General features: G+C 33.9%; 1 protein-coding gene across 1 annotated transcript in view; it reads left to right on the plus strand.

Annotated features, from left to right (window-relative positions):
- The window catches only part of LOC139484759 (solute carrier family 49 member 4 homolog), a 30,768-nt gene that overhangs the window by 3,160 nt on the left and 4,298 nt on the right, over window positions 1-23,310 (plus strand). The window contains exons 5-7 of the mRNA XM_071268684.1: window positions 10,360-10,417; window positions 15,109-15,155; window positions 21,955-22,005. Coding sequence (XP_071124785.1) covers window positions 10,360-10,417; window positions 15,109-15,155; window positions 21,955-22,005 — 156 coding nt within the window. The remainder of the gene's footprint in view (window positions 1-10,359; window positions 10,418-15,108; window positions 15,156-21,954; window positions 22,006-23,310) is intronic.

Raw genomic sequence — 23,310 nt, forward strand, 5'->3', positions numbered from 1 at the left:
TCCGATAGAGAAACCCCTTACGAAAAAATTCATGAACGCTTCCTTTAGGCTCGTTTGGTTTTATAAATAATCAATATAGTCCAATAGAGGGAACACTTACAACATACACTTCTTCAAGCTTCCTTTAGGCTCGTTTGGTTTTATACATAATCAATATAGTCCAATAGAGGGAACACTTACAACATACACTTCTTGAAGCTTCCTTTAGGCTCGTTTGGTTTTATACATAATCAATATAGTCCAATAGAGGGAACACTTACAACATACACTTCTTGAAGCTTCCTTTAGGCTCGTTTGGTTTTATACATAATCAATATAGTCCAATAGAGGGAACACTTACAACTTACACTTCTTGAAGCTTCCTTTAGGCTCGTTTGGTTTTATACATAATCAATATAGTCCAATAGAGGGAACACTTACAACTTACACTTCTTGAAGCTTCCTTTAGGCTCGTTTGGTTTTATACATAATCAATATAGTCCAATAGAGGGAACACTTACAACATACACTTCTTCAAGCTTCCTTTAGGCTCGTTTGGTTTTATACATAATCAATATAGTCCAATAGAGGGAACACTTACAACTTACACTTCTTCAAGCTTCCTTTAGGCTCGTTTGGTTTTATACATAATCAATATAGTCCAATAGAGGGAACACTTACAACTTACACTTCTTGAAGCTTCCTTTAGGCTCGTTTGGTTTTATACATAATCAATATAGTCCAATAGAGGGAACACTTACAACATACACTTCTTCAAGCTTCCTTTAGGCTCGTTTGGTTTTATACATAATCAATATAGTCCAATAGAGGGAACACTTACAACTTACACTTCTTGAAGCTTCCTTTAGGCTCGTTTGGTTTTATACATAATCAATATAGTCCAATAGAGGGAACACTTACAACTTACACTTTTCAAGCTTCCTTTAGGCTCGTTTGGTTTTATAAATAATCAATATAGTCCAATAGAGGGAGCACTTACAACTTACACTTCTTCAAGCTTCCTTTAGGCTCGTTTGGTTTTATACATAATCAATATAGTCCAATAGAGGGAACACTTACAACATACACTTCTTGAAGCTTCCTTTAGGCTCGTTTGGTTTTATACATAATCAATATAGTCCAATAGAGGGAACACTTACAACTTACACTTCTTGAAAGTTCCTTTAGGCTCGTTTGGTTTTATACATAATCAATATAGTCCAATAGAGGGAACACTTACAACTTACACTTCTTGAAGCTTCCTTTAGGCTCGTTTGGTTTTATACATAATCAATATAGTCCAATAGAGGGAACACTTACAACTTACACTTCTTGAAGCTTCCTTTAGGCTCGTTTGGTTTTATACATAATCAATATAGTCCAATAGAGGGAACACTTACAACATACACTTCTTGAAGCTTCCTTTAGGCTCGTTTGGTTTTATACATAATCAATATAGTCCAATAGAGGGAACACTTACAACTTACACTTCTTGAAGCTTCCTTTAGGCTCGTTTGGTTTTATAAATAATCAATATAGTCCAATAGAGGGAGCACTTACAACTTACACTTCTTGAAGCTTCCTTTAGGCTCGTTTGGTTTTATACATAATCAATATAGTCCAATAGAGGGAACACTTACAACATACACTTCTTGAAGCTTCCTTTAGGCTCGTTTGGTTTTATACATAATCAATATAGTCCAATAGAGGGAACACTTACAACTTACACTTCTTCAAGCTTCCTTTAGGCTCGTTTGGTTTTATACATAATCAATATAGTCCAATAGAGGGAACACTTACAACTTACACTTCTTGAAGCTTCCTTTAGGCTCGTTTGGTTTTATACATAATCAATATAGTCCAATAGAGGGAACACTTACAACTTACACTTCTTGAAGCTTCCTTTAGGCTCGTTTGGTTTTATACATAATCAATATAGTCCAATAGAGGGAACACTTACAACTTACACTTCTTGAAGCTTCCTTTAGGCTCGTTTGGTTTTATACATAATCAATATAGTCCAATAGAGGGAGCACTTACAACATACACTTCTTGAAGCTTCCTTTAGGCTCGTTTGGTTTTATACATAATCAATATAGTCCAATAGAGGGAACACTTACAACTTACACTTCTTGAAGCTTCCTTTAGGCTCGTTTGGTTTTATACATAATCAATATAGTCCAATAGAGGGAACACTTACAACTTACACTTCTTGAAGCTTCCTTTAGGCTCGTTTGGTTTTATACATAATCAATATAGTCCAATAGAGGGAACACTTACAACTTACACTTCTTGAAGCTTCCTTTAGGCTCGTTTGGTTTTATACATAATCAATATAGTCCAATAGAGGGAACACTTACAACTTACACTTCTTGAAGCTTCCTTTAGGCTCGTTTGGTTTTATACATAATCAATATAGTCCAATAGAGGGAACACTTACAACTTACACTTCTTGAAGCTTCCTTTAGGCTCGTTTGGTTTTATACATAATCAATATAGTCCGATAGAGGGAACACTTACAACTTACACTTCTTGAAGCTTCCTTTAGGCTCGTTTGGTTTTATACATAATCAATATAGTCCAATAGAGGGAACACTTACAACTTACACTTCTTGAAGCTTCCTTTAGGCTCGTTTGGTTTTATACATAATCAATATAGTCCAATAGAGGGAACACTTACAACTTACACTTCTTGAAGCTTCCTTTAGGCTCGTTTGGTTTTATACATAATCAATATAGTCCAATAGAGGGAACACTTACAACTTACACTTCTTGAAGCTTCCTTTAGGCTCGTTTGGTTTTATACATAATCAATATAGTCCAATAGAGGGAACACTTACAACTTACACTTCTTGAAGCTTCCTTTAGGCTCGTTTGGTTTTATACATAATCAATATAGTCCAATAGAGGGAACACTTACAACTTACACTTCTTGAAGCTTCCTTTAGGCTCGTTTGGTTTTATACATAATCAATATAGTCCAATAGAGGGAACACTTACAACATACACTTCTTGAAGCTTCCTTTAGGCTCGTTTGGTTTTATACATAATCAATATAGTCCAATAGAGGGAGCACTTACAACATACACTTCTTGAAGCTTCCTTTAGGCTCGTTTGGTTTTATACATAATCAATATAGTCCAATAGAGGGAGCACTTACAACATACACTTCTTGAAGCTTCCTTTAGGCTCGTTTGGTTTTATACATAATCAATATAGTCCAATAGAGGGAACACTTACAACTTACACTTCTTCAAGCTTCCTTTAGGCTCGTTTGGTTTTATACATAATCAATATAGTCCAATAGAGGGAACACTTACAACTTACACTTCTTGAAGCTTCCTTTAGGCTCGTTTGGTTTTATACATAATCAATATAGTCCAATAGAGGGAACACTTACAACTTACACTTCTTGAAGCTTCCTTTAGGCTCGTTTGGTTTTATACATAATCAATATAGTCCAATAGAGGGAACACTTACAACATACACTTCTTGAAGCTTCCTTTAGGCTCGTTTGGTTTTATACATAATCAATATAGTCCAATAGAGGGAACACTTACAACTTACACTTCTTCAAGCTTCCTTTAGGCTCGTTTGGTTTTATACATAATCAATATAGTCCAATAGAGGGAACACTTACAACATACACTTCTTGAAGCTTCCTTTAGGCTCGTTTGGTTTTATACATAATCAATATAGTCCAATAGAGGGAACACTTACAACTTACACTTCTTGAAGCTTCCTTTAGGCTCGTTTGGTTTTATACATAATCAATATAGTCCAATAGAGGGAACACTTACAACTTACACTTCTTGAAGCTTCCTTTAGGCTCGTTTGGTTTTATACATAATCAATATAGTCCAATAGAGGGAACACTTACAACTTACACTTCTTGAAGCTTCCTTTAGGCTCGTTTGGTTTTATACATAATCAATATAGTCCAATAGAGGGAACACTTACAACATACACTTCTTGAAGCTTCCTTTAGGCTCGTTTGGTTTTATACATAATCAATATAGTCCAATAGAGGGAACACTTACAACTTACACTTCTTGAAGCTTCCTTTAGGCTCGTTTGGTTTTATACATAATCAATATAGTCCAATAGAGGGAACACTTACAACTTACACTTCTTGAAGCTTCCTTTAGGCTCGTTTGGTTTTATACATAATCAATATAGTCCAATAGAGGGAACACTTACAACTTACACTTCTTCAAGCTACCTTTAGGCTCGTTTGGTTTTATACATAATCAATATAGTCCAATAGAGGGAACACTTACAACTTACACTTCTTCAAGCTTCCTTTAGGCTCGTTTGGTTTTATACATAATCAATATAGTCCAATAGAGGGAACACTTACAACTTACACTTCTTGAAGCTTCCTTTAGGCTCGTTTGGTTTTATACATAATCAATATAGTCCAATAGAGGGAACACTTACAACATACACTTCTTCAAGCTTCCTTTAGGCTCGTTTGGTTTTATACATAATCAATATAGTCCAATAGAGGGAACACTTACAACTTACACTTCTTGAAGCTTCCTTTAGGCTCGTTTGGTTTTATACATAATCAATATAGTCCAATAGAGGGAACACTTACAACTTACACTTCTTGAAGCTTCCTTTAGGCTCGTTTGGTTTTATACATAATCAATATAGTCCAATAGAGGGAACACTTACAACTTACACTTCTTGAAGCTACCTTTAGGCTCGTTTGGTTTTATACATAATCAATATAGTCCAATAGAGGGAACACTTACAACTTACACTTCTTGAAGCTTCCTTTAGGCTCGTTTGGTTTTATACATAATCAATATAGTCCAATAGAGGGAACACTTACAACTTACACTTCTTGAAGCTTCCTTTAGGCTCGTTTGGTTTTATACATAATCAATATAGTCCAATAGAGGGAACACTTACAACTTACACTTCTTGAAGCTTCCTTTAGGCTCGTTTGGTTTTATACATAATCAATATAGTCCAATAGAGGGAACACTTACAACTTACACTTCTTGAAGCTTCCTTTAGGCTCGTTTGGTTTTATACATAATCAATATAGTCCAATAGAGGGAACACTTACAACTTACACTTCTTGAAGCTTCCTTTAGGCTCGTTTGGTTTTATACATAATCAATATAGTCCAATAGAGGGAACACTTACAACATACACTTCTTGAAGCTTCCTTTAGGCTCGTTTGGTTTTATACATAATCAATATAGTCCAATAGAGGGAACACTTACAACATACACTTCTTGAAGCTTCCTTTAGGCTCGTTTGGTTTTATACATAATCAATATAGTCCAATAGAGGGAACACTTACAACTTACACTTCTTGAAGCTTCCTTTAGGCTCGTTTGGTTTTATACATAATCAATATAGTCCAATAGAGGGAACACTTACAACTTACACTTCTTGAAGCTTCCTTTAGGCTCGTTTGGTTTTATACATAATCAATATAGTCCAATAGAGGGAACACTTACAACTTACACTTCTTGAAGCTTCCTTTAGGCTCGTTTGGTTTTATACATAATCAATATAGTCCAATAGAGGGAACACTTACAACTTACACTTCTTGAAGCTTCCTTTAGGCTCGTTTGGTTTTATACATAATCAATATAGTCCAATAGAGGGAACACTTACAACTTACACTTCTTCAAGCTTCCTTTAGGCTCGTTTGGTTTTATACATAATCAATATAGTCCAATAGAGGGAACACTTACAACATACACTTCTTGAAGCTTCCTTTAGGCTCGTTTGGTTTTATAAATAATCAATATAGTCCAATAGAGGGAACACTTACAACTTACACTTCTTGAAGCTTCCTTTAGGCTCGTTTGGTTTTATACATAATCAATATAGTCCAATAGAGGGAACACTTACAACATACACTTCTTGAAGCTTCCTTTAGGCTCGTTTGGTTTTATACATAATCAATATAGTCCAATAGAGGGAACACTTACAACTTACACTTCTTGAAGCTTCCTTTAGGCTCGTTTGGTTTTATACATAATCAATATAGTCCAATAGAGGGAACACTTACAACTTACACTTCTTGAAGCTTCCTTTAGGCTCGTTTGGTTTTATACATAATCAATATAGTCCAATAGAGGGAACACTTACAACTTACACTTCTTGAAGCTTCCTTTAGGCTCGTTTGGTTTTATACATAATCAATATAGTCCAATAGAGGGAACACTTACAACATACACTTCTTCAAGCTTCCTTTAGGCTCGTTTGGTTTTATACATAATCAATATAGTCCAATAGAGGGAACACTTACAACATACACTTCTTGAAGCTTCCTTTAGGCTCGTTTGGTTTTATACATAATCAATATAGTCCAATAGAGGGAACACTTACAACTTACACTTCTTGAAGCTTCCTTTAGGCTCGTTTGGTTTTATACATAATCAATATAGTCCAATAGAGGGAACACTTACAACATACACTTCTTGAAGCTTCCTTTAGGCTCGTTTGGTTTTATACATAATCAATATAGTCCAATAGAGGGAACACTTACAACTTACACTTCTTGAGGCTTCCTTTAGGCTCGTTTGGTTTTATACATAATCAATATAGTCCAATAGAGGGAACACTTACAACATACACTTCTTGAAGCTTCCTTTAGGCTCGTTTGGTTTTATACATAATCAATATAGTCCAATAGAGGGAACACTTACAACATACACTTCTTGAAGCTTCCTTTAGGCTCGTTTGGTTTTATACATAATCAATATAGTCCAATAGAGGGAGCACTTACAACATACACTTCTTGAAGCTTCCTTTAGGCTCGTTTGGTTTTATACATAATCAATATAGTCCAATAGAGGGAGCACTTACAACATACACTTCTTGAAGCTTCCTTTAGGCTCGTTTGGTTTTATACATAATCAATATAGTCCAATAGAGGGAACACTTACAACTTACACTTCTTGAAGCTTCCTTTAGGCTCGTTTGGTTTTATACATAATCAATATAGTCCAATAGAGGGAACACTTACAACTTACACTTCTTGAAGCTTCCTTTAGGCTCGTTTGGTTTTATACATAATCAATATAGTCCAATAGAGGGAACACTTACAACATACACTTCTTGAAGCTTCCTTTAGGCTCGTTTGGTTTTATACATAATCAATATAGTCCAATAGAGGGAACACTTACAACATACACTTCTTCAAGCTTCCTTTAGGCTCGTTTGGTTTTATACATAATCAATATAGTCCAATAGAGGGAACACTTACAACATACACTTCTTGAAGCTTCCTTTAGGCTCGTTTGGTTTTATACATAATCAATATAGTCCAATAGAGGGAACACTTACAACATACACTTCTTGAAGCTTCCTTTAGGCTCGTTTGGTTTTATACATAATCAATATAGTCCAATAGAGGGAACACTTACAACTTACACTTCTTGAAGCTTCCTTTAGGCTCGTTTGGTTTTATACATAATCAATATAGTCCAATAGAGGGAGCACTTACAACTTACACTTCTTGAAGCTTCCTTTAGGCTCGTTTGGTTTTATACATAATCAATATAGTCCAATAGAGGGAACACTTACAACTTACACTTCTTGAAGCTTCCTTTAGGCTCGTTTGGTTTTATACATAATCAATATAGTCCAATAGAGGGAGCACTTACAACTTACACTTCTTGAAGCTTCCTTTAGGCTCGTTTGGTTTTATACATAATCAATATAGTCCAATAGAGGGAACACTTACAACTTACACTTCTTGAAGCTTCCTTTAGGCTCGTTTGGTTTTATACATAATCAATATAGTCCAATAGAGGGAACACTTACAACTTACACTTCTTGAAGCTTCCTTTAGGCTCGTTTGGTTTTATACATAATCAATATAGTCCAATAGAGGGAACACTTACAACTTACACTTCTTCAAGCTTCCTTTAGGCTCGTTTGGTTTTATACATAATCAATATAGTCCAATAGAGGGAACACTTACAACTTACACTTCTTCAAGCTTCCTTTAGGCTCGTTTGGTTTTATACATAATCAATATAGTCCAATAGAGGGAGCACTTACAACTTACACTTCTTCAAGCTTCCTTTAGGCTCGTTTGGTTTTATACATAATCAATATAGTCCAATAGAGGGAGCACTTACAACTTACACTTCTTCAAGCTTCCTTTAGGCTCGTTTGGTTTTATAAATAATCAATATAGTCCAATAGAGGGAACACTTACAACATACACTTCTTCAAGCTTCCTTTAGGCTCGTTTGGTTTTATACATAATCAATATAGTCCAATAGAGGGAACACTTACAACTTACACTTCTTGAAGCTTCCTTTAGGCTCGTTTGGTTTTATACATAATCAATATAGTCCAATAGAGGGAACACTTACAACTTACACTTCTTGAAGCTTCCTTTAGGCTCGTTTGGTTTTATACATAATCAATATAGTCCAATAGAGGGAACACTTACAACTTACACTTCTTGAAGCTTCCTTTAGGCTCGTTTGGTTTTATACATAATCAATATAGTCCAATAGAGGGAACACTTACAACATACACTTCTTGAAGCTTCCTTTAGGCTCGTTTGGTTTTATACATAATCAATATAGTCCAATAGAGGGAGCACTTACAACATACACTTCTTGAAGCTTCCTTTAGGCTCGTTTGGTTTTATACATAATCAATATAGTCCAATAGAGGGAACACTTACAACTTACACTTCTTGAAGCTTCCTTTAGGCTCGTTTGGTTTTATACATAATCAATATAGTCCAATAGAGGGAACACTTACAACTTACACTTCTTCAAGCTTCCTTTAGGCTCGTTTGGTTTTATACATAATCAATATAGTCCAATAGAGGGAACACTTACAACTTACACTTCTTGAAGCTTCCTTTAGGCTCGTTTGGTTTTATACATAATCAATATAGTCCAATAGAGGGAACACTTACAACTTACACTTCTTGAAGCTTCCTTTAGGCTCGTTTGGTTTTATACATAATCAATATAGTCCAATAGAGGGAACACTTACAACTTACACTTCTTGAAGCTTCCTTTAGGCTCGTTTGGTTTTATACATAATCAATATAGTCCAATAGAGGGAACACTTACAACTTACACTTCTTCAAGCTTCCTTTAGGCTCGTTTGGTTTTATACATAATCAATATAGTCCAATAGAGGGAACACTTACAACATACACTTCTTGAAGCTTCCTTTAGGCTCGTTTGGTTTTATACATAATCAATATAGTCCAATAGAGGGAACACTTACAACATACACTTCTTGAAGCTTCCTTTAGGCTCGTTTGGTTTTATACATAATCAATATAGTCCAATAGAGGGAACACTTACAACTTACACTTCTTGAAGCTTCCTTTAGGCTCGTTTGGTTTTATACATAATCAATATAGTCCAATAGAGGGAACACTTACAACATACACTTCTTCAAGCTTCCTTTAGGCTCGTTTGGTTTTATACATAATCAATATAGTCCAATAGAGGGAACACTTACAACATACACTTCTTGAAGCTTCCTTTAGGCTCGTTTGGTTTTATACATAATCAATATAGTCCAATAGAGGGAACACTTACAACTTACACTTCTTCAAGCTTCCTTTAGGCTCGTTTGGTTTTATACATAATCAATATAGTCCAATAGAGGGAACACTTACAACTTACACTTCTTGAAGCTTCCTTTAGGCTCGTTTGGTTTTATACATAATCAATATAGTCCAATAGAGGGAACACTTACAACTTACACTTCTTGAAGCTTCCTTTAGGCTCAGTTGGTTTTATAAATACACAGTAAGGTTCTATAGGGGGAGTCCATAACGACACTATTTATAAACGCTTCTTTTAGGCTCAGTTGGATTTGTAAAAAACAATCCCGTCCGATAAGGGATGTTATGGCTAACAAAATTTCAAAGTCAATTTAGAACTTTGACGCACAATAAAACCTGATTGAAAAAAAAATAAAATACATCTTTGCCTGTAACAAGTACTGAATAGTACACCTCCAATGTTAATCACATGTAGAAATTTGGCTGTTTCTAATGTACCTTATTTGATATTTCTATGTACATTTGCTATTCCCTATCTAACGTTATGTGCCTGCATATTTGTTGGATACACATTCTTTTCTAATGTCCTTTATCTTTTCCTTTGGGTACATATTTCTCAAAATGTGCCAAACGTGTACAGGTGTTTTACTTGATGTATTGTGTTACAAATAACTAAACATGTTATCATAATCTCAAGGTACGTTAAAAGGAATGGTCCTACCCAAGGCTTGTTCTTTCTTCAACTCTAAAACCTGATTCTTTTTTGTTACTATACATGTAATTGCATTTGTAAAATTGAGAAGAAACAAAAAAGTATAATCCATAAAATTTATAAAGTCTCTTTCTTACAGGTCCTTATTTTGTTCCTGACAAACCAGATAAAAGCAATACAACAACCTTTAATACCAGGTATGTATTCAAAGTAAAAATTAAGAAAATACATTCAAAATATATGAACTATATTTCTATTTACTCTGACATCTCAAGTTATAGTCGCATATTTAAAGTTTGCCTTTTCTGTCTAAATTAATTACCTTGAAATATTCTAGTTTCTCGGTGCATAGCCTCCTCTCTGTTGTTTTAGAGCTGTTCCAATTTGTAAAATGTAGTTTTAACTCTTGATTGTTTAATCCATTACATATTTCTCAGTATTACATTTGTAGTTTTCCTACCAAAATTGAAATTTAAAAAAAACCATCTGAAGAACTTTTATACGGCCATTTTGATGCTTTCTGACAAAGTTGAAATTCAAAGTCACAATTAGCGTGAACCTTGTCATTTGCATGTTCAGGGATTTTTGTAGAAGAGAAAAGGTATCATTATGATGCAAAATGAATAAAAAACCTATATTTTGCAAGAGAAAAAAACTGGAATTGTTCATCAAAATTAAGTGATTTTATTCTTAAAATACAAGCAGTATATATTAATATACATATATATTGTTTATTCCAAAAGCAATACATCTAATAGCTAACAGTACAGTATATATTATAGTATCCATCACATAATACAATTTATTTATTCATTTATACTTTTAACTCAATCTTTCACAATCTTTGAGCATGATATTAATCAATAAAATTTAATACAATTTTGGAACATGATATTGACTAATACAATTTTGGAGCATGATATTAACTAATACAATTCATACAATTATGGAGCATGGTATGTACACATTAAAGAGTTAATAATTCTTTGAGCAATATATACATACTTTCCAATGTAAAGTTCTTTTATATTACGAACAAATAACAAACGTTTAGTGCTGATGGCCATTAAGAAGGTTTAATATACTACATGTTTAATTGCTATACATTTAAGTACAATCCAAAATGTAATAATATTCCTTTTGTATATACAGTCTGACATATTACAAATTAAAGATTTTAGCTTTTCTATTTATTTAAAAAAAAAAACTTTTTGAAAACGAACTATCATAAAAAACGAAAATAAAAAATAATTGACTCTTTACAAAACACTTAGCAATTAAAACCCAACCGAATGTTGATGTAATGTGATCCCTGAAGGATAAGCAAATGTGACAACATGTGACACATATTGTGTTTGATCTGAGTGTCACTGATGAGACTTATATAGACGAAACGCGCGTCTTGTGTATTAAATGTTTAGCCTGGTACCTTTGATAACTAAGTACAAATTCTGTCATATCAAAACTTTGAATTTTTGAAAAACTAAGGCTTTCCTACCTCAGGAATAGATGACCTTAGCTGGCAAAACTTTTAGGAATTTTTGGTCCTCAATGCTCTTCAACTTCGTACTTTATTTGGCCTCTTATAACAATTTTGATTCGAGCGTCACTGTTGAGTCTTTTGTAGACTAAACGCGCGTCTGGCGTAAATATTAAATTTCAATCCTGGTATCTATGATGAGTTTATCTGTGATGTCACAATCAAGTTATATAAATGTAAACGTTACTTGCTTATTATCGGTTGATATAGAGAATAAACAAGTCTACAGAGCTAAATCATATACATCTTTATTATTTTTGTAAGTCCGAATTCAGCTGTCTTCTGGTTTGATCTTCACCAGAAACGCTTAAACCCTAAAGAAATGACAGCCTGTCATTTGTTTAGGTTTGAGCGTGTCACAGCCAGTGATGCGTTAATATCCTGAAAGTTTAGTAGTTATATGACAAAACAGACCTAAACAGAATAACCAAATTCATCATAGGTCAACTTTTGCCAGAAGGAATTAGAAAAAACTTCAAACCTCGACTGTCACACAAGTATTCGTTAAATAGAAATTTCGAAGACTCCTTAAATGACATTGCCTCAATTATACCGCCATTTATAGCATTAACAATATTTCACCTGTTTTACTATACCTTTTTAGTGGAAGAAGACGTCAAGTCTTCTGAAGACTTAAGGGGCTGACCATTGGCATTGAGTCTCCGTATGCCGCATTCATTTCGTGTATTACAATTTCATAACAACTTAAGATTCTTGACACCGATTTTTACACATTATTAGGCATCTGAATCATTTAATTTGTAAATTATGATTGTCAAACAATCACTATCGTAAATATGACCCTTTTATTTATGTAAATTATTAGATTTCATCTCATCCACATGAACTTTATTTGTTTACTTGTAACAGGATGTTTTAACTGTAGATATTTGTATTACGCATGCGTGAATTTGGTATCGGGACAACTCGCCCTGTTTACAAGTTCGCCCTTGAAGTTACGAATTTGCAATCCTGCAGACAAGAAGATTTTGTTTTTATATAAATAAAAAGGATATATAAAGTGTTGTCTTTATTCATGGTTTTCCTTTGTCATGTGAATTAGATGCCCTTCGTAACATACATGTGAACCTCCCGTTTAGGAGAAAAAACTCCCGTGTATGAAATTTTTCAGACGCCATATTTGATCATTTCTTACTACTGTACGGGTGTAATTGACACCTGTGTTAAATTTTACCTGAACATCAAAGAAGATGTATAATTATATGGCTTCACTTGACAGCTTGGGTGTCAAACATACTGGTAATCAACGATGTTTACCTTCGGCTAACTGCCGTTGTGTTATCAAAACGATGTGTATTGGGAATATTGAAATACTTTTTTGTTACTTCCCTTTGTTTTATCCTGTTTTCAGTTATTTTGCTTTTAAAAATGTAAATTTTAAAAAGACTATAAATGATTAATATTTTAATCAAATAATCATAAAAGGATGTTGATTAAATGAATTTAAATGATTTTGGACAAATAAAAAAATTAAAATTTATAAATTATTTTAGCAATCTAGACCTCTTTTCAAGGATTAAATTGAAGTTTATATCATAATTTTGTTTACAACAGAATGTTTTTTTTTAATTAATTTACGATGTTGCAAATATACATGTGGAGCTTATTTCTTTCTTATTTGTCTATACATTTACAAATGATAAGGAGATGAAGACATGAACAAAAATATATACAGATAAGATATATAAATATAATGATTCATTTGCTAGCAGTGAACAATCATTTGTCAAAAACAAAACAAGAAACAGATTCTTCTTATTATTTTATTTTATTCAAATAGAGAGGCAATAATGGAACTATAAACATTACAATTTGATGGAAATTTGAAGAAAAAACACAATTTCTACATCATTTGGTTACATTTATGACAAAATTTATGTCGATAAAAAAACATGATGTTTTGACCATTCAGTACTTAACCCTTTCCTCCATAATGACGCTTTTTGACGCCACCCCCCTTTACTCCATAATGACGCCTTTTGACGCCTGTGTAGTACCTCAGTTGAAACACTTTGACTACAAAGTGTCTGCAGTAGACTCAATAAAATTTGTATCCAATATGAAAAGGAATATCATAGGAATATTCTACTTAAATTTATTTAATGAAATATTTGTTTTTTGCAATGCATTTTAATACTTTAAAGCCTATTTTCAGCATTTTATTGTGGGTTGTGATGATCTTCCAGTTAGGTTACCCTCATTTGGAGTGTTGTTCCCAACCTGTTAAAGGTCCATCTTTGTGCATAATTCAAAATTGGAAATTTCAACAAGCATCTAATATTCTTAATCTGGAAAATAAACCCTGGTCTGCTAGCTTCATGTATATTTTTTCTACCGATTTAATATATAACTAGAATCATGCAAACAGACTTAAGGAAAAGGCATGTAAGTTCATCATACAAATATGACACTTTTTCTAGACAATCCAGATCTTGCAAAATACGTCGCTAAAAATTGTAACCTTTAAAATTGTTGTGCAGTAAAAACCCATATGGGAACTTTCAAAAGTTGGCAGGTATGTAACAAGTCTTACTATTTTTATGCTCCATTTATGGGCAATATGTTTTCTAGTCTGTCCGTCCGTCCTTCTTCTGGTTATAAAGTTTATGGTCGAGGTAGTTTTTGATGAAGTTGAAATCCAATCAACTTGAAACTTAGTACACATGTGTTCCTCTTGATATGATCTTCTTAATTACTGCCAAATTAAAGATTTTACCTAATTTTCATAGTCAACTGAACATAGAAAATGATTGTACGGATGGGAAATCCATGTACTTATGACCTTTTCTTGTTTGAAGAAAAAAAATACATTTTAACGATAATGGAACAAAGCAGCCTGGGTAAGTGGGGCTGCTTTTATGGTAATTCAAGTTACCTTTTATTCACCTTCTTCCACTTCAGAGCTATCAGCTCTTTGATTAAATGTAGGGGATTTACATTGGACATTTTTGTCTAAAGGGATAGTCCAAATTCAGCATCACTAATGATTATTACATGTAAAACATTTTCGACTCGCACCTGTCTTTGATAGTCGTGTTCTTATATGAATGCAAAATGAATGGAATATAGTCTTTGTTGGTTGTGAATATTCTTATTGGTTAGTTGATTTTTCACTTCCTTTTATTTTATATATTTTTACTTTGTTAAAACTTGAAAACATATACATTGTACATACATTTCTCTGGCTTGATGTTCTGTAGTCAGAGCGTAGGCTCACAACTAGCCTTATAGTTTTACATTTCAGTAAAGTTTCTTCGGCACATTGTTGTATCCCAATACACTTATATCTGTATTCGTTAATAGCTACAATCTTGTCTTCCATTATAGTACTACTGATAACCAAAGTATATGGTACAACATTAGTCAGATCAATGGTAGGTATGGCATTGAACATAGGGTATCATGCAGGTAACACAATTGGGGAACATTAATTAAATTCGAAAAACAAAATTTGAAAAATAATATCATTTACATTTCCTAAATGTGTATAATGCGTGTCTAGCTTCTTTTAGTGAAGTGACATGTTTTGTACGGGCATACTGTCTCAAATTTGTTTCTATAATATGCCAAAGACTATTACTGTCCAGCCAAGAGATTTATTTTCTAGTTGGTACGAAACATTTTATATCAATTTATATGTGATACATGAAATATAGTAAATATTCTGAAGTCAATACCTGGTGTATTTATTTTTAGCTCACCTGGCCAAAAGGCCAAGTGAGCTTTTCTCATCACTTGGCGTCCGGCGTCCGGCGTCGTCCGTCGTCGTCCTGCGTTAACTTTTACAAAAATCTTCTCCTCTGAAACTACTGGGCCAAATTTAACCAAACTTGGCCATAATCATCATTGGGGTATCTAGTTTAAAAAATGTGTCCGGTGCGCCGCCCAACCAACCAAGATGGCCGCCATGGCTAAAAATAGAACATAGGGTTAAAATGCAGTTTTTGGCTTATTACTCAAAAACCAAAGCATTGAGGAGCAAATCTGACAGGGTAAAATTGTTCATCAGGTCAAGATCTATCTGCCCTGAAATTTTCAGATGAATCGGACATTCCGTTGTTGGGTTGCTGCCCCTGAAATGGTAATTTTAAGGAAATTTTGCATTTTTTGGTTATTATCTTGAATATTATTATAGATAGAGATAAACTGTAAACAGCAATAATGTTCATCAAAGTAAGATCTACAAATAAGTCAGCATGGCCAAAATGGTCAGTTGACCACTTTAGGAGTTATTGCCCTTTATAGTCAATTTTTAACCATTTTTCAAAAATCTTAGTAATCTTTTAGAAAAATCTTCTCCTCTGAAACTACATGGCCAAATTTAACCAAACTTGGCCATAATCATCATTGGGGTATCTAGTTAAAAAAATGTGTCCGGTGCGCCGCCCAACCAACCAAGATGGCCGCCATGGCTAAAAATAGAACATAGGGGTAAAATGCAGTGTTTGGCTTATAACTCAAAAACCAAAGCATTTAGGAGCAAATCTGACGGGTAAAATTGTTCATCAGGTCAAGATCTATCTGCCCTGCAATTTTCAGATGAATCGGACATTCCGTTGTTGGGTTGCTGCCCCTGAAATGGTAATTTTAAGGAAATTTTGCTGTTTTTGGTTATTATCTTGAATATTATTATAGATAGAGATAAACTGAAAACAGCAATAATGTTCAGCAAAGTAAGATCTACAAATAAGTCAACATAACCAAAATGGTCAGTTGACCACTTTAGGAGTTATTGCCCTTTATAGTAAATTTTTAACCATTTTTCGTAAATCTTAGTAATCTTTTAGAAAAATCTTCTCCTCTGAAACTACTGGGGCAAATTTAACCAAACTTAGCCATAATCATCATTGGGTTATATAGTTGAAAAAATGTGTCCGATAACTCGGCCAACCAACCACGATGGCTGCCATGGCTAAAAATAGAACATGGGGGTAAAATGCAGTTTTTGGCTTATAACTCAAAAACCAAATCATTAAGAGCAAATCTGTCAGGAAGTAAAATTGTTGACGATCTATCTGCCCTGGAATTTTCAGATGAATCGGATAATCGGTTGTTGGGTTGCTGCCCCTGAATTGGTAATTTTGAGGAAATTTTGCTGTTTTTTAGCTCACCTGGCCCGAAGGGCGAAGTGAGCTTTTCTTATCACTTGGCGTCCGGCGTCCGTCGTCGTCCGTCGTCGTCCGTCGTCGTCCTGCGTCCGTCGTCGTCCTGCGTCCGTCGTCGTTAACTTTTACAAAAATCTTCTCCTCTGAAACTGCTGGGCCAAATTTAACCAAACATGGCCAAAATCATTATTAGGGTATCTAGTTTAAAAATTGTGTCCGGTGACCTGCCCAACCAACCAAGATGGCCGCCATGGCTAAAAATAGAACATAGGGTTAAAATGCAGTTTTTGGCTTATAACTCAAAAACCAAAGCATTTAGAGCAAATCTGACATGGGGTAAAATTGTTTATCAGGTCAAGATCTATCTGCCCTGAAATTGTCAGATGAATCGGACAACCCGTTGTTGGGTTGCTGCCCCTGAATTGGTAATTTTGAGAAAATTTTGATGTTTTTGGTTATTATCTTGAATATTATTATAGATAGAGATAAACTGTAAACAGCAAAAATGTTCAGCAAAGTAAGATCTACAAATAAGTCAACATGACCAAAATGGTCTGTTGACCCCTTTAGAAGTTATTGCCCTTTATAGTCAATTTTTAACCATTTTTCGTAAATCTTAATTATCTTTTACAAAAATCTTCTCCTCTGAAACTACTGGACCAAATTAAACCAAACTTGGCCACAATCATCATTCGGGTATCTAGTTTAAAAATTGTGTCCGGTGATCCGGCCAACCAACCAAGATGGCCGCCATGGCTAAAAATAGAACATAGGGGTAAAATGCAGTTTTTGGCTTATCACTCAAAAACCGAAGCATTTAGAGCAAATCTGACTGTAGTAAAATTGTTTATCAGGTCAAGATCTATCTGCCCTGAAATTTTGAGATGAATGGGACAACTCTTTGATAGGTTGCTGCCCCTGAATTGGTAATTTTAAGGAAATTTTGCTGTTTTTGGTTATTATCTTGAATATTATTATAGATAGAGATAAACTGTAAACAGCAAAAATGTTCAGCTAAGTAAGATCTACAAATAAGTCACATGACCAAAATGGTCTGTTGACCCCTTTAGGAGTTATTGCCCTTTAAAGTCAATTTTTAACCATTTTTCGTAAATCTTAGTTATCTTTTACAAAAATCTTCTCCTCTAAAACTACTGGATTAAATTAAACCAAACTTGGCCACAATCATCATTGGGGTATCTAGTTTAAAAATTGTGTCCGGAGATCCAGCCAACCAACCAAGATGCCCGCCATGGCTAAAAATAGAAGATAGGGGTAAAATGCAGTTTTTGGCTTATCACTCAAAAACCAAAGCATTTAGAGCAAATCTGACATGTGGTAAAATTGTTTATCAGGTCAAGATCTATCTGCAACAACAAAAGAAAGAGAGTTTTTCACGACCTCAGCTGGCTATACAACCCTTGCACTGGTGGCAAAGTGTGTGGGGGGGGGGGGGGGTGTTACGCAACAACAAAACTACTTCACAACTTTCTCATTACTTTGCATTTCTTGTTAGATAAATTTTACAAAAATTCTCCCCTGAAACAACTGTCGAATTTAAACAAACTTGGTTTAAATCACCACTAGGATATCCAGGGACCACTGTGTATGATGACCCTGCCTGCCCACATGGCTGAAATAAAACATAGGTTTCAAATGCACTTTTTAGTATTATATCTCTGAAACTAAACGACAGTACACCAGTTGCATTTATCATGCAACAATTGTAAATAAAAATATCAGGTGAGCGACACAGGGTCCTTGGACCCTCTAGTTTGTTATTATCTTGAATATTATTATAGATAGAGATAAACTGTAAACAGCAATAATGTACAGCAAAGTAAGATATAAAAATAAGTCAGTATGACCAAAATAGTCAATTGACCCCCTAAGGAGTTATTGCCCTTCATAGTCAATTTTTAACCATTTTTCAAAAATCTTAGTAATCTTTTAGAAAAATCTTCTCCTCTGAAACTACATGGCCAAATTTAACCAAACTTGGCCATAATCATCATTGGGGTATCTAGTTAAAAAAATGTGTCCGGTGCGCCGCCCAACCAACCAAGATGGCCGCCTTGGCTAAAAATAGAACATAGGGGTAAAATGCAGTGTTTGGCTTATAACTCAAAAACCAAAGCATTTAGGAGCAAATCTGACGGGTAAAATTGTTCATCAGGTCAAGATCTATCTGCCCTGCAATTTTCAGATGAATCGGACATTCCGTTGTTGGGTTGCTGCCCCTGAAATGGTAATTTTAAGGAAATTTTGCTGTTTTTGGTTATTATCTTGAATATTATTATAGATAGAGATAAACTGAAAACAGCAATAATGTTCAGCAAAGTAAGATCTACAAATAAGTCAACATAACCAAAATGGTCAGTTGACCACTTTAGGAGTTATTGCCCTTTATAGTCAATTTTTAACCATTTTTCGTAAATCTTAGTAATCTTTTAGAAAAATCTTCTCCTCTGAAACTACTGGGGCAAATTTAACCAAACTTAGCCATAATCATCATTGGGTTATATAGTTGAAAAAATGTGTCCGGTAACTCGGCCAACCAACCACGATGGCTGCCATGGCTAAAAATAGAACATGGGGGTAAAATGCAGTTTTTGGCTTATAACTCAAAAACCAAATCATTAAGAGCAAATTTGTCAGGAAGTAAAATTGTTGACGATCTATCTGCCCTGGAATTTTCAGATAAATCGGATAATCGGTTGTTGGGTTGCTGCCCCTGAATTGGTAATTTTGAGGAAATTTTGCTGTTTTTTTGTTATTATCTTGAATATTATTATAGATAGAGATAAACTGTAAACAGCAATAATGTACAGCAAAGTAAGATATAAAAATAAGTCAGTATGACCAAAATAGTCAATTGACCCCCTAAGGAGTTATTGCCCTTCATAGTCAATTTTTAACCATTTTTCAAAAATCTTAGTAATCTTTTAGAAAAATCTTCTCCTCTGAAACTACATGGCCAAATTTAACCAAACTTGGCCATAATCATCATTGGGGTATCTAGTTAAAAAAATGTGTCCGGTGCGCCGCCCAACCAACCAAGATGGCCGCCATGGCTAAAAATAGAACATAGGGGTAAAATGCAGTGTTTGGCTTATAACTCAAAAACCAAAGCATTTAGGAGCAAATCTGACGGGTAAAATTGTTCATCAGGTCAAGATCTATCTGCCCTGCAATTTTCAGATGAATCGGACATTCCGTTGTTGGGTTGCTGCCCCTGAAATGGTAATTTTAAGGAAATTTTGCTGTTTTTGGTTATTATCTTGAATATTATTATAGATAGAGATAAACTGAAAACAGCAATAATGTTCAGCAAAGTAAGATCTACAAATAAGTCAACATAACCAAATTTCATAGAAATTGATCCAATATCCACCCATTTAGGTGCGAATCATATCTCTGGCCTTACATTGATACTGTGCTATGTACGCAATGTTTCGGGTTATTTCGGAAATGTTTTTATTCCAGGGAAACCTTCATCAGAGACCACCCCTATTGTTTTTGTTTTGATTTGTTTTGATTTGTTTATTTTTTATTTTTTATTTATTTCTTTTTTATTACTATTTTACTTTAATTTTTTTTTTTTTTAATTCTAAATATTTTAAACCGTTTCTGAATTGTGTTTTTAATAATTCCACTTTTTGATTTGTTTTTTGTTTTTCTTAACTTTTTCAACCAATGTTGAATTAATTAATTAAGCGTTTCAGAGTACGAATTTGTCCTCAGAAGAATATCATTTTACATGTGTTGTTTACATGATGGTCATTAATTAGTTCCGCACAGTTAAATGTTTAGTAGGAACTGTGAGGTTTAGATAAATTATTTTATAGTTCGTTTAACTAATTCACCAATGTTTCTGTTTCTTTTGAAACCTATTGATAGGTTTTTATGGAATTTAGCACCTATTGTAGAATCCGTTTTAATAAGATGCCAGTATTTCCTGAATACTTTTTGAAGTTTTTCTGCTTGAGGATGATAATTTGTAATGAATGATACATTGTAATTATTTTCAACTTTGTTCTTTTTCTTTAATTTAATTTGCCTGTCTTGGAATTTGATTTTTGATAGAATTTGTTCTACCAATTTCCGTTTATATCCTCTTATTAACAGTTTTTCAATAAAGAGATTTTTTCTGGTTTGAAATTCACTTTCATTGTTGGTGTTTCTAAGTATGCGAATGCCTTCGCCTTTAATAAAAGATTTAAAGTTTGAGATGGGATGGTTTGAGTTTTTATGAAGATATTGGAATTTTTCAGTTTTCTTTGTAAAACATTTCAGGTCTAAAACACCAGTATTTTTGAAGCGTTCGCTCTTGAAGATTTCTAGGTCTAGAAATTTTATGGACTGTTTATTGCATTCGTAAGTGAACTTTAGCAGGTCAAAAAACTCAAAAACCAAATCATTAAGAGCAAATCTGTCAGGAAGTAAAATTGTTGACGATCTATCTGCCCTGGAATTTTCAGATGAATCGGATAATCGGTTGTTGGGTTGCTGCCCCTGAATTGGTAATTTTGAGGAAATTTTGCTGTTTTTTTGTTATTATCTTGAATATTATTATAGATAGAGATAAACTGTAAACAGCAATAATGTACAGCAAAGTAAGATATAAAAATAAGTCAGTATGACCAAAATAGTCAATTGACCCCCTAAGGAGTTATTGCCCTTCATAGTCAATTTTTAACAATTTTCTTAACATTTGAAGATTTTCAATAACATTTTCCACAGAAAGTACTGTTATAGATAGAGATAATTGTAAGCAGCAAGAATGTTTAGCAAAGTAAGATCTACAAACACATCACCATCACCAAAACACAATTTTGTCATGAATCCATCTGTGTCCATTGTTTAATATTCACATAGACCAAGGTGAGCGACACAGGCTCTTTAGAGCCTCTAGTTACATTTAAACGCGGTTATTTTGTTTTGCACATATATACTCGTTATTTGTTTAAAACGTCCGTCTGACATATTTGCTCTTAACGTCATTCCTTGCCATGATTTTGATATTTTGCTGTATTTATGTTCAGTTTGAATTAATTTATTAATATAGAAGAAAGAATTCATAAAGAGAGAGCTGAAATTATGAAACTTATGTATTGGGGTAAGTATTGACACATAATTATCTTAAGACAGAAACATGTTAAGAAAATACGTATCTTTTTATATAATAAAAATAATATATCTTGTAAAGTAATACAGTTTGTCATTTGAATAGGATACATAGCGGCCAAAGTGTTTGTAGTTTCTTATTTCTGTTTGTCTTTGGAACTCGAGATGATTATGATTGAAGCCACTGAATAAGTAAGATGCGGTATAACATAATAAGTTAGGAAGTTATCTTTTGTTTTATCTGTATTCCAGTGAAATGGCTCAGAGAAGTGCGATTTATTGATTTATTGATTTTTTTTTCTTTGAAATTCTCTTGTGTTTTACCCGTCGACGATCGACATCAGTGACACATGTTATAATAACATAAGATTCAAAGAATAGCTTTTTAGCTCACCTGAGCTGAAAGGTTAAGTGAGCTTTTCTCATCACTTAGCGTCCGTCGTCCGTCGTCCGTCGTCCTGCGTCCGTCGTCCGTCGTCCGTAAACTTTTACAAAAATCTTCTCCTCTGAAACTACTTGACCAAATTCTACCAAACTTGGCCACAATCATCCTTGGGGTATCTAGTTTAAAAAATGTGTGGCGTGACCCGTCAAACCTATCAAGATGGCCGCCATGGCTAAAAATAGAACATAGGGGTAAAATGCAGTTTTTGGCTTATAACTCAAAAACCAAAGCATTTAAAGCAAATCTGACAGGGGTAAAATTGTTGATCAGGTCAAGATCTATCTGCCCTGAAATTTTCAGACGAATCAGACAACCTGTTGTTGGGTTGCTGCCTGTGAAATGGTTATTTTAAGGAAATTTTGCAGTTTTTGGTTATTATCTTGAATACTATTATAGATAGAGATAAACTGTAAACAGCAATAATGTTCAGCAAAGTAAGACCTACAAATAAAAATAAGTCAACATGACCAAAATGGTCAGTCGACCCCTTAAGGAGTTATTGCCCTTTATAGTAAATTTTTAACAACTTTTCGTCATTTTTTGTTACTTTTCTAAAAAATCTTCTTCTCTGAAACTACTTTGCCAAATTTAACCAAACTTGGCCACAATTATCATTGTGGTTTACAGTTTATAAAATGTTTCCGATGACCCAGCCTACCAAACAAAATGGCCGACATGGCTAAAATTAGAACATAGTGGTAAAATGCAGTTTTTGCTTTATATCTTTGAAACTAAGACATTTAGGGCAAATCTTTCAAGATTTTAATGTCCATCAGAATAAGATATATCCCTTCACAAATTTTCAATTGAATCAGACAACCTGTTGTCGGGTTGCTGCCCTAAAATTGGTGA

Source organism: Mytilus edulis, chromosome 8 (genome assembly GCF_963676685.1).
Source record: "Mytilus edulis chromosome 8, xbMytEdul2.2, whole genome shotgun sequence".
Classification (NCBI taxonomy): domain Eukaryota; kingdom Metazoa; phylum Mollusca; class Bivalvia; order Mytilida; family Mytilidae; genus Mytilus; species Mytilus edulis.